General features: G+C 40.2%; 1 protein-coding gene across 6 annotated transcripts in view; it reads left to right on the top strand.

Moving 5' to 3' along the window:
• LOC132294941 (uncharacterized) overlaps nucleotides 1-14663 on the top strand; it is a 40290-nt gene that overhangs the window by 8074 nt on the left and 17553 nt on the right. For 5 of the 6 annotated variants that reach the window (XM_059792984.1, XM_059792986.1, XM_059792987.1 and 2 more), the window contains 3 exons: nucleotides 6117-6209; nucleotides 6530-6622; nucleotides 6695-6838. In XM_059792984.1, coding sequence (XP_059648967.1) covers nucleotides 6117-6209; nucleotides 6530-6622; nucleotides 6695-6838 — 330 coding nt within the window. The remainder of the gene's footprint in view (nucleotides 1-6116; nucleotides 6210-6529; nucleotides 6623-6694; nucleotides 6839-14663) is intronic. The other variant, XM_059792989.1, reaches the window with a different exon arrangement.

The raw sequence follows: 14663 nt of genomic DNA, 5'->3' as shown, positions 1-14663 counted from the left end.
AAACCAAAAGCAAAAGTGGAAAGAGACAGATCTGCCGGCAGCGAAGACGATATCTGCGAAGCTCTCGAATCTGCCGGCTCTCTCAGTCTCGGTCCTCTTAGATCTGCCGGTCAGTTCTCCTTCTCTCTCTCCTTCTTTCCTCCTCTCTCTTCTTCTTCTCTCTTCTCTTCTAACCGAATCTGTCATATTTTTTTTTTTTTTTTCTCTCTTCTTTTCTTCTTCTTCTTTTCTTCTTCTCTCTTCTCCTCCTCCTTCTCTCTCTTCTTCTTCTCTCCTCTTCTCTCGTCAGAATGTCAGATTTTTTTTTTTACTCTCTTCTTCTTCTTTTCTTCTTCTTCTTCTCTCTCTTCTTCTCCTCCTCCTCTCTCTTCTTCTTCTCTCTTCTCTCCTCAGAATGTCAGATTTTTTTTTTTCTTTTTCTTTTTCTTCTTCATCTTCTTCTCTCGGCTCTCTCTTCTTTCAGTTCTTTGAGTTCTTTCCTTTTGCTTTTGGCAGATTTTTTTTATTTATTTTTATGCTTGTCTAGAATCTCGATGATGTTGGTCCTCTGTTTTTTTGAGGGTTTTTGCGTAGTTGTTGTTTCTGTAGATTAGTGCCTTACTGCCTTGCATGTGTTTGGTGATGCGCCTGATTGATTTTGTTTACTCCTTATTAAAACAGATAATAGAGATATACCTAATCAATCACTCATGGTGCTTATAGAAAATTAGATTGATTTGATTTGAAAATATAGCACATCCTTGATCAGTTGATCCTTGTGGTTTTTGCAAGATAAATTCATAATTTCTATTTAATGCATCCAAACATGGTGCTTGCAACTTGCAAAAACGTTTTATTCGTGCTTAAATCGTGCTTAATCAAAATTAGATTTGATTTGACTTAAAAGTAGTAATAGCACATCCATGTGATTTTTGCAAGATGAACTCAAATTTTCTAGCATCCAAACATTATTGCAATCTTTATATATACTATTGCATCTTTAATACTTTATTGGGTGGGTTTTGTTTTGTTTTTTTTCAACGTGCGCCTTACTTCAGTCGGGCGCGCGCCTCGCCTTGCACCTTGCGCCTCAGGCTCCAGGAGGCATTTGTGCTTTTGTGCGCCTTGAGCCTTTAACAACTATGGGTGATATTAAAGTCTGCAAGAAGGAAGTGTTTGACAATCTTGAATGGTGCAAAAATAGAATCCTTCTTGAAATTTCATATTTGGACAAGGAGGAAGAGGGTGGCCTTAGTGATTTGGAGTCGAGTAGGAGAGAGGAATGCAAGGCAGAGTTTTGGTGAGATTCTATTGATGGAGGAGTCTTATAGAGACAGAAGTCTAGAGCGTTGTGGTTGAAAGAGGGGGATCGGAATACGAAGGGACTGCTTGGTTTGTAACTCTGAAAACAGTTCTCAAGAATTCAGAGAAAAGAAAACTGTTTTCAGAGAACTATAAAAGACAGTTATCCGAAAACAGGCCTTTTTGTACAATTTTATGTTTTCAGTTTTCTGAAAACAAAAAACTGTTCTCAGAATTACAAACCAAGTAGCTGGCCCGAAGTATTTTCATTGCCTGGCTAATGCTTATAGAAGAGGTAATCATATTGGTTTTTCTTTGGCTTTCTTTCAGCATAATTGGGAGGTGGTGAAGCCTGCGGTGATGGGTACTTTGAGTTATTTTCATTCTAGAGGGCACTTTAAGAAGAGTCTCAATGCATCCTTCATTACCCGTATTCCTAAAAAGGGTGGTGCATTGGTGGCTAAGGACTTTAGACCGATTAGTTTGGTGGGAGCGGTTTACAAGATTCTTGCTAAAGTTTTAGCGATCCATTTAAGGAGAGTTCTGGAGGAGGTGATCTCGGAGTCCCATAATGCTTTCATTGGCGATCGTCAGATTTTGGATTCAATCTTGCTAGTGAGTGTTTGGAAGCCAGAGCTAGAATTGGTGTTTCTGGGATTATTTGCAAATTGGACATCGAGAAGGCTTATGATCGTATTTGTTGGAATTTTTTGCTGTATTTGCTTGAGAGGACGGGGTTTGGCACTAGATGGAGGAATTGGATTTACCAATGCATCTCGACAGTGCAACTCTCAATCTTGGTTAATGGTTCCCCAAATAGTTTCTTCGTTAGCTCTCGAGGTTTACGCCCCTCTCCATTTTTGTTCATCATTCTTATGCAAGCTTTCAACATATTGATAAGGAGAGCAAAAGAGTTGGCTTTTATTCGAGGTTTCGCGGTGAGAAATGTTCTCTCTCATTTGCTCTTTGCGGATGATACCATCGTCTTTTGTGATGCTAGGGTGGAACAATTGAGGTTTTTGAGGTGTGTTCAGGCTTGTTTCCAAGTCGTTTAAGAATTAAAGATCAACATTGGAAAGAGCAAGTTGGTTCCAATCGGAGCAGTCGACATAATTTAGGACTTAGCAATTAATCTTGGGTGTGGGGTTGTGATGTAGGATAGAGTTTTGAATAGTTCGACAAGTTCGTTTTCGGCCTTATAGAGTGTTTTTTTGGGTGTAAACTACTTTTTGAGAAAAGCCTACTAGGTTTTTAGCTTCGTTTAGGGCTTTGAAATCGGGTTCTCTTATCTGTTAGGAGGCCTGTCGATTATTTCCGGATTTTTGTTTGAGGCGTAAACGAAGTCTGATTGCTCTCAAATTTTAGATTTAGTATTTTTTATTTATCAGGTTTCTTATTCTATTTTTTTTGAAATTTTTAGAGAAACTTTATTTTTAGGCTTATTTTTAGTGTTATTTTGCTTTTGCTATTAGGTTTCTTTATGTTTTTAGTTCCCTTTAGTATTAGTTTTTCTTATATTATAAATATGTGTACTGCTAAGTGTAGAAATAACTTTTTACTCCTTCAATTATATAAATACAATATCATATTTCTCTGACTTTATCCTTCTTTATGTGGATTCAAAGTAAACTGTTCCTTGTGAACAAATTTATCGCTTTCGCACACTCCCGATATCCTATCTAGGTCTGCCCTTGGGGGGCAATTTTGAGGAGGATTTCAGTTTGGGATCCCGTGGTTGAGCGATTCAAGAGAAGACTTCCTGGGTGGTGGCATTGGTGATGAGTTTAATACCATTTGGTGAACTAGGAGATGTGCTTAACTATTCAAAAGGGGGTTTGGATATTTAGAGATTGGAGTTGTTTAACAATGCTTTGTTAGGTAAATGGTTATGGAGGTTCGGGTGCAAGAGGCCATGTTTATGGAGGAGAGTCATTGCTTGCCGGTATTGGGAGGTTCGGGTGTGAGAGGCCATGTTTATGGAGGAGAGTCATTGCTTGCCGGTATTTTGGGTGGGGGGGGGGGAAGGGGGGAGATTTCCAACAGGTGGGCATTTGGAAGCTTATCTGGAAGGGGTGGGATGAGTTTTCCAAATGTATTTGGTTTAGTTCGGAGTGGGAATCTAAGGTTTTGGGAGGATCTCTGGTGGGCATGTAGGTTCTCTCGGTTGTTCAGGATTTGTTCGAGTAGACATGCTTTGGTTGCCGACTGTTATCGTCTTGATAGTGGGAGGTTGACTTGGGATGTGCAGTTTTGTAGAGAGTTTCATGGTTGGGAGCTCATGGAGATTGCTGAATTCTTAGCTCTGCTCTATAGCCAGGAGGTGGAGGGGTGGGGATGGATGAGATTGTGTGGATGGGTCTGCCAATAGGGGTGTTTGAGATTAGGGCTTTCTATCGTAGTCTTGTGGTGACTCCAGGTCACTCTTTCCCATGGAAGGTGATTTGGAGGTCGAAAGCCCCCTTGAATGTGGCGTTTTTTGCATGGTGTGGTGCTCATGGAAGCATTCTTACTCTCAGCAATATCAAGAAAAGAAGGCATATCGTGGTTAATTGGTGTTGCATGTGCAAGAGGACAGAAGAACTATGAATCGCCTTCTTCATTGCCCAGTGACGAGGGATGTTTGGGCTATGTTTTTGGTTGTGTTTGGTGTGTCTTGGGTGTTCCTAAGATCCACAATGGAGATGATTGAGGCTTGGAGAGGGTGTCTGGTGGAGAGCCGAGTCAGGGATGTTTGGAGGGGCCATTCCCCTTTGTTTATGGTGGGGTTTGTGGCGTGAGAGGATTCGGAGATCCTTTGAAGGAGAGGAGACTCCTATACTCTTAAATATAGTATTCTTCATACTTTATTCTTTTGCGTTAATGAAATATAGACTCCTATGGGGTTTGTTCCCCTCTTGAGCTCCCTTTATAATGAAATATTACTTTAATTTAATTTAATTTAATCTAATTTAATTTTTTTTTTTGAAAGATGTAGCAATTATGATGAGAAATTGATTGATTGTTCTAGAATGGCTATTCCTAGAATTGCTCCTCGTGACCTCGAACGTGATCTTCTTCCTTTATTGCCTTTTTTCACTTTGACAGAGGGAAGGAGCTCCCCAGTCGAGACAAGAAGAGATAGCATTTGCAATCACTTCCCCAAATTCTATATCCTTATGTTTCTATTGGGTTGGCAATCAAAGCAGAACGACCAATTTCATTCCATTTATTGATTAATATTAAAATGTGCATGCACTAATGGCAGCGGAGTCAAGTACATTGATACATGAGGTCCTTCTAAGAGGCACAATCTGATAATAACTAAGTTCTGTTGATTCTATAAGTGGCTTACAAGGAATGGCATGTAATTGTTGATATTCCATAGGAGGAACTGTGGGCTAAATTTATTCCTTTTCTGCTCTGGACTTAACCTTTTAATGATCATAATCAAATGCATTGGAGGCAGACAATAGACCTCGATACTGTAATTGTTACTTGTTCAGTTTTAAAGAAATTAGTGACTGGTTGAATGCATATGTGATCACACAGATTCAATATGCTGATATCAGATTATTCAGACCACATAAAGTGATACCACATATGCTGATATCAGATTATTCATACTACAATGTACAAATATGTTTAATATATGAAAAAGATAGTGCCGAAGGCCCCGCTTTAGTTGGCCAGTTGAACTGGTTCACATCATCACGCTTTCTGAAGTAATACGGATCATCAAAACATGTACTTATGTATTTACACGAGAGGTGTCAGGAGCACTTCTCCGGGCTCAGGAATAGAGGTTTCCAGCTTACTGTTGCGATGCTGGCCTTCTTTGTTTGAGACGTGCCATTCTTTGGCGGTTTCCGTCATCTGCCTTGTTTTTCAAGAAATCATGGCCACTACCAATTGCCTCCTCAAGCAAGCCTTGAGCTCTAAATATGGAATGTAACAGCTTGAAGGATGGGCCTTCTCTTCTTGTTTTCTTCCCATTATTTATTCTCAGATTTGTTTAGTTTTCATGGAGCATTACACTTCATTTGTAAATTTTGTTGAAGTTTCTTAAAGCAAAACCATTGTTTTTTTCTTTTCAAGCAAATCTTACCAAAAATATAACCCCGCAGCTTTGGGTAGTCTTTCTTTTGAATTTGGTAATAATTCAATTACTATATTGATTATATATTTCTAGCCAGGTTAAGCGGTCATTTGAATTCAACTCTCAATGGCATTGCAAAACAAGTCTTTATTATCATGAATCAAGCTCAATAATGAAAGAAGGAAAAGGGGGCCCTTCATAAAATATCCATGTAAATAAGAAAGAAAAAAAATAACAAGGAAAAAGAGGCAGAAACATTAGTAGCTCTTGCCACACCATCTTCACTCCCTGAGGGGAAGAGGAACAAAGCAAGGGAAGAAACAGTGGTAACTTAGTAAAAAATTGCTGCCTGTTCCATCCATATGATTACCAAGTAAAAATCGGAATCAGCATTAAAATGTGTAGTGTAGGGATGTCTAATCACTCTGATTAGATCATAACAAACTTTACTTACTGATTATGGGGGTTGTGGATAGGCTGCTAAAAACATCTTTTGCATGTGTAGAACATCTATTTAATCTTGTATGTAGTTTGTTTACATGTCACAAAAAAAAAACAAAAAACATATGTAGTTCATTTAGTCTTTGCAAAATGTCATCCAGTAACGTTGTATGTAGTTGAATGCACCATAGCCAGATATACATTCTTGCATATAAGATGATTGATTCTTGCTACTGTGCTTGAATATTATGTTCAATGACTTGGGAGGGTCTTGACTTTATTTTGGCTATCTTTTGTTCATGTGCATTTTACTTTGCAGGGAGCTGTTGGATCAACATCTATTTCAATTGATCCCTTGAAAAAGCATGTTAAGTTAGATTCTCATGTCGAGGCCCAAGCTCTGTCTTCTACTGTGAGTGAATGTTGTAATGATGCCTATTGGATACAAAACATGAATGTTCTCTCTCTCTCTCTCTCTCTCTCTCTCTCTCTCTCTCCATTCTTTTAGTTCTTTCCTTTTCCCTTATGAGTTAATAAAGTGAAACGTGTGGATCTTGGATTGGGTGGTGGGGCTACCCACCATTGATTTGTGCAAAATTTTGGTCAACTTTTACGTTGGATAAATAAAAATTCAATAATGTTTTGTCAGGCTCAGGTTAAGAAAGTTTTATATTGTGATGCTTTTCTGAATTCATGGTGCAACAAAACCCTGATTTCCATAATTGTACACAGCGTTCTTGTATTCTGGAGTTTGATGGTGCTTCAAAAGGAAATCCTGGACAAGCTGGTGCAGGAGCTGTGCTGCGAAATAATGATGGAAGCGTGGTATACAATCCACTTTTTGGGATTAGATTTTCTTTTTCATACTTCATATCTCTAACCCTGTATCTTGTATAGATTTGTAGATTGCGTGAAGGTTTGGGCATAGCTACCAATAATGTTGCTGAATATAGAGCCGTGATTTTAGGGTTGAGATATGCACTCAAAAAGGGGTTTACAAATGTTCGTGTTCTGGGAGACTCCAAACTTGTCTGCATGCAGGTTTATATTTCATTTTCCATGTCCTGAGTTTAGTTACCATTTATTTATCTTGATCTGTTATTACACTTTTCTTGATTATATTCTCTTTCAATTACAAAAATTGTTATCATAAAAAAAAATCAAAGTCTATCTGTTAGCTGAGATATGATAGGCTAGAATCATGGATGTAACTTACCATATTAGCCGAGATGTGGTAGGCTAGAATCATAGGATCTGACTTTATTCACGCATATGTCTAGGTATAGAATATGCAACAATTTTATTCAGTTTCCTTTCTTGGAATTAATATTTACATGTGCTCTTTTTAGCATATAAAAACTAGAGCCATGAACGAGTATTTAAGTCTCATTCAAGCCTTTACATTATTAAGTCTCATTCAAGCCTTTACATATTATTAATGTCATTCAAGCATTTATATCCATTCGGGAATGGTATGAGGAGACATTTTTATGGTTTGTGGTTTGAGGAGACATAGGTGATCCTTTCATCTACATATTTTTAAACATGTGTATGAAGGGGAATGGTTTGAGGAGACATTGTTGATTATTTATGGTTTGAGGAGACATTTTTTATTCTTTCATCTACATATTTTAAACATGTGTATGAAGGTAAATGGCCTGAGGAGATAGGTTTATGGTCTGTGATTGGTTGCTTATGGTTTGAGGAGACATTAACAATGGTTTATGGTCTAAGGAGACAACAACTCAGTGAGATAAGATTTATCCGTGGTGGTTTGGAGAAAGCGCCATGGTTATGTCTTGGCTAGTCAATTTAATGCAGCCAAACATAGTTGTTGGCTATATATTTATAAAGACCGTGACTGAATATGCATTGTCCAAGTTGGGCATCTCAGATTTTCACGCACCAACTTGAGGTGGAGTGTTAGCAGGGATATATTAGCCGATATACGATAAGCTAGAATCATAGGATTTGACTTTATTTACACATATGTCTAAGCATGGAATGTGCAACGATTTTGGCTCTGTTTGGGGGAGCTTCCCAAATCTAAAATTCCTTTCATTGGATTGCCTTTGTAAAATGCCTCCTAAACTGAACACAGTTGGGGAGTCGGATTGTTGGTTCTGGGATCCTAACTCATAGGGTCGTTTCGAGGTTAGGTCCTTTTTCAGGTGCCTTTAGGTTGTTTCCGGAGACCTTGGAAATCTATTTGGCGTTCTAAGGCTCCCCTCAAGGCTGCCTTCTTTGCTTGGACTTTCGTCCTAGGTAATATTTTAACCCAGGATAATTTGAGGAGAAGGAATCAGGTGGTGGTCAATCATTGTTATATGTGCTTGTGTGATGAGGAAACAGTTGATCACCTTCTTTTACATTGCAGTATGGCCAGAGACTGTTGGGATTTGATGCTTGAATTATTTGGGGTTCATTGGGTTATGCCTTGTTCCTTTAGAGGGTTGATCGAGGCTTGGAGAGGTGTCTCTGTTGGGGCTCTCATTCAGGATGCTTGGAGGGCTACGCCTCTTTGTATTTGGTGGTGTATTTGGCTTGAGAGAAATAGGAGATATTTCGATGGAAAAAAGAAACATATTTCTATGCTTAAGTTCTCTATTATTTCCACTCTTTTTTGTTGGGTCTCAGGGAGAGATTATAGATCTACGGAGGAGATTGTTGTTTTTTTTTGGCCTCTTTGAAGGTCTAAGGCACCTTTGGCCCTTGTGTTTCTTTGGGTTCCGCTCCCTTTTTGAGCGCTTTCAATAAAATTTTACTTATCAAAAAAAAAAAAAAATGCCTTTCAGTTGAAGGAATTTACAAGAAAAAGTTGTTTGGTGGATGCAATTTTGAAATTCCTTCAACAATTAACCTAGATTTTAACTTGACCTATTTATCCTTAATAATTAATCTCAATATTTTCTCTCCAAAAACATCAAAATCTTCTTACCATCGACAACATAAACCTCTAAATGATATACATCAACAGTCGAATAACTCTTATTATTATTATTTTTTGATAAGAAATATTTCATAAAAATGCTCAAAAGGGGAGCGCTCCCAAAGAAGACAACCGCTGTCCATGATGACACTATAGCTTTAAGCTATCAACAAAATCCTAAAGGCAATCCATTGAACTACAATCCCGCCCATTTACCCAAAAGAATAAAGAAGAGAGTATACCATACTTAAGAGCCCAAATAGGAGACTCCTCTCCCTCAAAGTATCTGCTATTTCTCTCACATCACAAACCCCACAATATACAAAGGGGAGTAGCCCTCCAAGCATCTTTGACTTGGCTCTCCACTATACACCCTCTCCAAGTCTCTAGCAAGTCAACCGTAGATTTTGAGAACACCCATGGAAGACCAAATGCAACCAAAAACAAAGACCGAACATCAATTGCCACCGAGCAATGAATTAGAAGATGGCTAACAGATTCCCCCATTTTTTTACACATGTAGCACATGTTAACTACAACTTGACTTCTTCTTATAAGATTATCAATAATGAGGATGCTTTCCAAAGCATCTGTCCACAAGATAAAAGCCACCTTCAGTGGTGCTTTTGTCCTCCAAATGGCTTTCCAATGAAAAGCCGGACTATGAAGCTCCACAATACTAAAATAGAAGAACTTTACCTCGAACACCCCTCTTGAGGTACCCACCCACACCATCTCATCTATGCCCACCCCGACCACCACCTGCCTATAGTGAATGCTAGAAATTCTATAACCTCCAATAGTTCCCAATCATGGAACTCTCTACGGAACTGCATATTCCAAGCCACCCTCCCATTATCAAGGCGATATTAGTCAACAACTACAACATCTCTATTCATACCAATCTGGTAAAGTTGAGGGAACCTACGGGCCAAAGCTGGATCCCCACACCATCTGTCTTCCCAAAACTTGACATTTCTTCCACTTCGAACCTTGAACCGAATCCTTTTAGAGTGTTCATCCCAACCTCTACGGATAAGTTTCCAAGAGCCTATACCCGCTGGGAATCTAGCCTCCCTAGACTGCCACCCACCATCACCCTCCCTGTAATGACAAGCGATGACACGTCTCCAAAGCTTGGACCTCTCTTTCCCAAATCTCCACAACCACTTGCCCAACAGTGCCTTATTAAACACATCCAACCTTTGAATGTCCAAACCCCTAATTTTAACAGGAGAACACACTCTTTCCCAGTTAACCAAGTGATACTTGAACTTATCTCCTAAACCGCCCCACAAGAACTTCCTCTGAATATCATCAAATCTTCTAGCAATTGTCTTGGGCATCGGAAAAAGCGACATAAAGTAGGCCGGGAGGCTTGAGAGTGTGCTTTTCATAAGAGTAACCCTTTCCCCTTTTGACAAGCATTGCTTCTTCCAATCTGCAAGCCTCCTCTTAAACCTCTCAACAATTGGATCCCAAACAGAAATTCTCCTCGACAAGGCTCCCAAATGGAGTCCCAAGTAGGAGATCGAAAAAGAGCCAATACCACATCCTAGCATATTAGCCGATACTTGAATATCCTTCACCCCCTAACTGGGACAATCTCCCCTTTTCCAATATTGATCTCTAAACCAGAAACAACTTGGAAACATGCCAACACGCACCTTAAATACCTCAGCTAATGAAGATTAGCATCACAAAAGACAATGGTATCATCCGCAAATAGCAGGTGGGAAATGTCTAACTGATTTTTTTTTTTTTTTTGATAAGTAAAAATAGCATTAAAAAAGGCGTTCAAAAAGGGAACGCATCCCAATTACAAAAGAGGAACCGGGACTAAGGCCCCAAAGAATCCAAGAAAGTAATTAAATCATCAGAAGAAGAACAAAAGCTCCTCTTCACATAATTGAAAAGAGAACGAAGAATGTAAAGTTTGACCATAGCCGTAGACGTCTCATTCCCTTCGAACATCCTATTATTTCTCTCCTTCCAAATACACCACAATACACAATGTGGCACAATTCTCCAGAAATCGCGAACATCTCTTCTCACTCGACAGCTTCTCCAGACATGAATTAATTCCTTAGTAGAATGTGGCATAACCTAACACATGCCAAACAACCCAATAATGAGATTCCAACAGTCGTTCGCCACAGGGCAATGCAAAAGGAGGTGATCAACGGACTCCTCATCATCCTTGTATAGACAACATCGATTAACAATACAATTGCCCCTTCTTCTTAAATTATCAATTGTCAGAATCTGTCCTCACACTGCAGTCCAAACAAAGAAAGCCACCCTAGTTGGAGCCATAGATCGCCAAATAGTTTTCCATGGGAAATCACGATTAGCAAAATTTGACAAACATAAGAATAATGATCTAACTTCAAAGCGACCATGAGAAGGAGGAGCCCATAATAAAACATCATTACCACCGCCTACGCCCTCCTGCCGATACAGAAGATCCAGAAAAGCACATACCTCGTCCATCTCCCAATCCTGAAAAGAGCGTCGAAAAAGCACATCCCATATAATCCCGCTGCTATCAAGCCGATAATAGTCAACTACGTAGGCGTGTTTATCAACAGCAATACTAAATAAGCTGGAAATGCATAAGATAGTGGTTGTTCCCCACACCAGAGATCTTCCCAAAACCTTATACAACGACCGTCACGAAGTTTAAATCTGATATGAGCTGAAAAAACATCCCATCCCTTCCGAATAGCCTTCCACATACCGACTCCTCCCGTCAGGGTAACCGAACGAGTAGACCAACCTCCAGCCTCTTCCCCATATCGACAAGAAACTAACCTCTGCCATGGACGATGTCTTTCCCTTCCATATCTCCATAACCATTTACCTTGGAGAGCTTGATTGAAAGGAACTAAACGTCTTATTCCAAGTCCACCCAATTTCACGGGTTTGCAAACTTCCTCCCATCTAACAAGGTGGTACTTGAACTCATCGCCCTTACCTCCCCAAGGGAAATCCCTTTGAATTTTTTCAATCCTATCTGCAACAGAACAAGGGATTTGGAACAAAGAAAGAAAATAAGTTGGAAGGCTCGACAACGTACTCTGGATAAGAGTAACTTTACCCCCTTTTGACAAGTATTGCTTCTTCCAACCTGCCAATCTCTTTGCATACTTGTCAATCACGGAATCCCAACACCCCACTAGCTTTGAGGAGATCCCTAAGGGCAAGCCCAAATAAGGAATAGGGAATGAGCCCACCCTGCATCCAAGGACAGCAGCTAAAGAGGAAATATCCTAAACATTTCCTACTGGGACAAGCAGACGGGACAAGCAGACTCTTAGCCACATTGACCTTAAGCCCGGAAACAGCCTGAAAACAAGTCAAGACGCACCTCAAATATCGTAGTTGAGACGCATCGGCATCACAGAAAACCAGGGTATCATCTGCAAAGAATAAGTGGGAAATCTCCAATTGATGGGCTGAATCTCTGCCCACTTTGAAACCCTTTATAAAACCAAGATCCTTTGCCCTGCGCATAAATCTACTTAACCCCTCCATCACAACAAGAAAAAGAAAAGAAGACAAAGGATCTCCTTGTCTAATACCCCTGGAACAACTAAAGAAACCAGCAGGAGAGCCATTCACAAGAACTGAAAACTTGACAGATGAAAGACAGGTCTCAATCCACTTCCTCCATTTACTTCCAACCCCATTCGTTGTAACAAATACAATAGGAAGTTCCAATTCACATGATCATATGCTTTTTCAATATCAAGTTTGCATAGAACTCCAGGAATACCACTCTGCAATTTGGAATCCACGCATTCACCAGCGATAAGAGCAGAATCAAGAATTTGTCGTCCACCAACAAAAGCATTCTGAGAGTCCGAAAAAATCCCATCCATAACTTTCTTCATTCTTAAGGCGAGCACCTCAGCAATAAGTTTGTAAATACAACCCACCAAGCTAATAGGACGAAAATCCTTTATGTTAGAGGCGCCTCCCTTTTTTGGGATAAGGGCAATGAATGAGTCATTAAGCGACTTCTCAAAGACGCCAGAAGAATGAAACTCCTGAAAAGTGCCCATTACTTCATTTCTTACAACCGCCCAACTTTTCGACAAAAATCGCATAGTGAAGCCATCAGGTCCCGGGGCTTTGTCCCCATTACAACTTGATAAAGCTTTAAGAACTTCTTCTTCAGTGAAAGGATTCTCAATCCTATCTCTATCGAGCACAGAAATAGCCTCAAAATGGAGACCATCAAGTTTGGGCCTCCAATCTAAAGGCTCGGTGTAAAGCTTCTGATAAAAGGAAGCAATACCATTACGCACCTCTTCCTCTTTCCACAACTCCTCACCATCCACCCGAATTCTTCCTATATGATTACTTCTCCTGTGAGCATTCGCTAACTGGTGGAAGAATTTTGTATTCCGATCACCTTCCTTTAGCCAAAGAGTCCGCGATTTTTGACTCCACGAGATCTCCTCCATACTAGCAATCTCAGCAAAAACTGCCTGACAAAAGGCTCTCCTGGAACGTAGAGAATCCATATCCCCTCCCGCCTCCTCAAGACGATCAATCTCAGAAAAATCAGCAAGTATTCTATTCTCCCTCCATTCCAAGTTCCCGAAGACATCCTTGTTCCACTGCTTAAGAGCTAATTTGAGAGCCCTAAACTTCTTTGAAGTTGTAAAACTGGGCGATCCTGAAACAATAACACCCTCCCACCAAGCTCTGACTTTCTCTTGGAAATCTTCTGCACGCAGCCACATATTCTCAAATCTAAATGGGGATCTTTGAGAACGTAAACCCCCACAATCCAAGACCAAAGGAACATGATCAGAGGTGACCCTTTCTAACACCGCTTGAACAACATCCGGGAATTTCTCTTCCCAATCTCCGGAAATTAAAAATCTATCCAGCCTTGAAAGAGTGATTGGATCCCTACCGCTTGACCAAGTATAAGCTGCACCTTCCATTGGTAAATCAACAAGAAGATGCTCATCAATAAAATCAGAAAATTGATCCATTTCCAGAGATCTTCTTCCCCCTGTGGACCTCTCTGACGGGGACCTAACAGCATTGAAATCCCCTCCCAAGCACCAAGGGAAGGACCACAATCCTTGGACGTGGCGAAGCTCTTCCCAAAGGATAGGCAGCTCATCATCAACAACCGGACCATAGACTCTAGTGAAAACCCACTTGAAGTTGTCCTCTTCCATTTTAAGCACACAAGAAACAGAAAATCGCCCCACCCAAACGTCCGATCGAGTTAACCACCTACTATCCCACATAACAATTATTCCACCCGAGGAACCTATAGCATTTAATGCCTCCCATTCCACAAACCTACCTCCCCACAGACTCTTAACCTCCTTGTCAGTAATGGATGCCAGCTTGGTTTCTTGTAAGCAAACAAGCTGAGCACCCCACTTCCGTAAGGCTACCTTCACCACCCTTCTCTTGTTCGGATCATTAAGACCACAAACATTCCATGATATGATTCGTAGCTTCATTGTAAACCAGATAAAATAAGCTCCCCACCACCCTTCTTGAGACTCCTGCTCCTGGTTCTTTCCCTTTCCTTCACCACTCCTCCCTTTCCTTCGTAGTTGACTTCAGAAATGAGATTCTTTATCTCCTGTACTCCTTTCCAAGATGATAAAGGCTTCGTATTCATAACTTCATTGGTCACTGCAACCTCACTCCCTTTCACAATTGAATGAAGGATAGATAATGTATGTTCGTTATTACCTTCTGAAGAGACTCCCAAAAGCTCACTGGTGACTCCAATATTGTCAACTACCCAATCTTTCTCCATTTCAACAATCTGTTTGTCAGGTCGCACCATAGCCAATGGTGACTCCAATATTGTCTAACTGATTGGGGGATCTACCCACTGAGAATCCCTGAATAAACCCAAGCTCCCCCGCCCTCCCCATCAATCGACTAAAA

The sequence above is a fragment of the Cornus florida genome, unplaced genomic scaffold, assembly GCF_030987335.1.
Source record: "Cornus florida cultivar Cherokee Brave unplaced genomic scaffold, ASM3098733v1 CherokeeBrave_3.0.0_Hap2_Chr02, whole genome shotgun sequence".
Lineage (NCBI taxonomy): Eukaryota > Viridiplantae > Streptophyta > Magnoliopsida > Cornales > Cornaceae > Cornus > Cornus florida.
The sequence above is the reverse complement of the archived record's forward strand: the minus strand, read 5'-3'. Positions and strand labels throughout refer to the sequence as shown.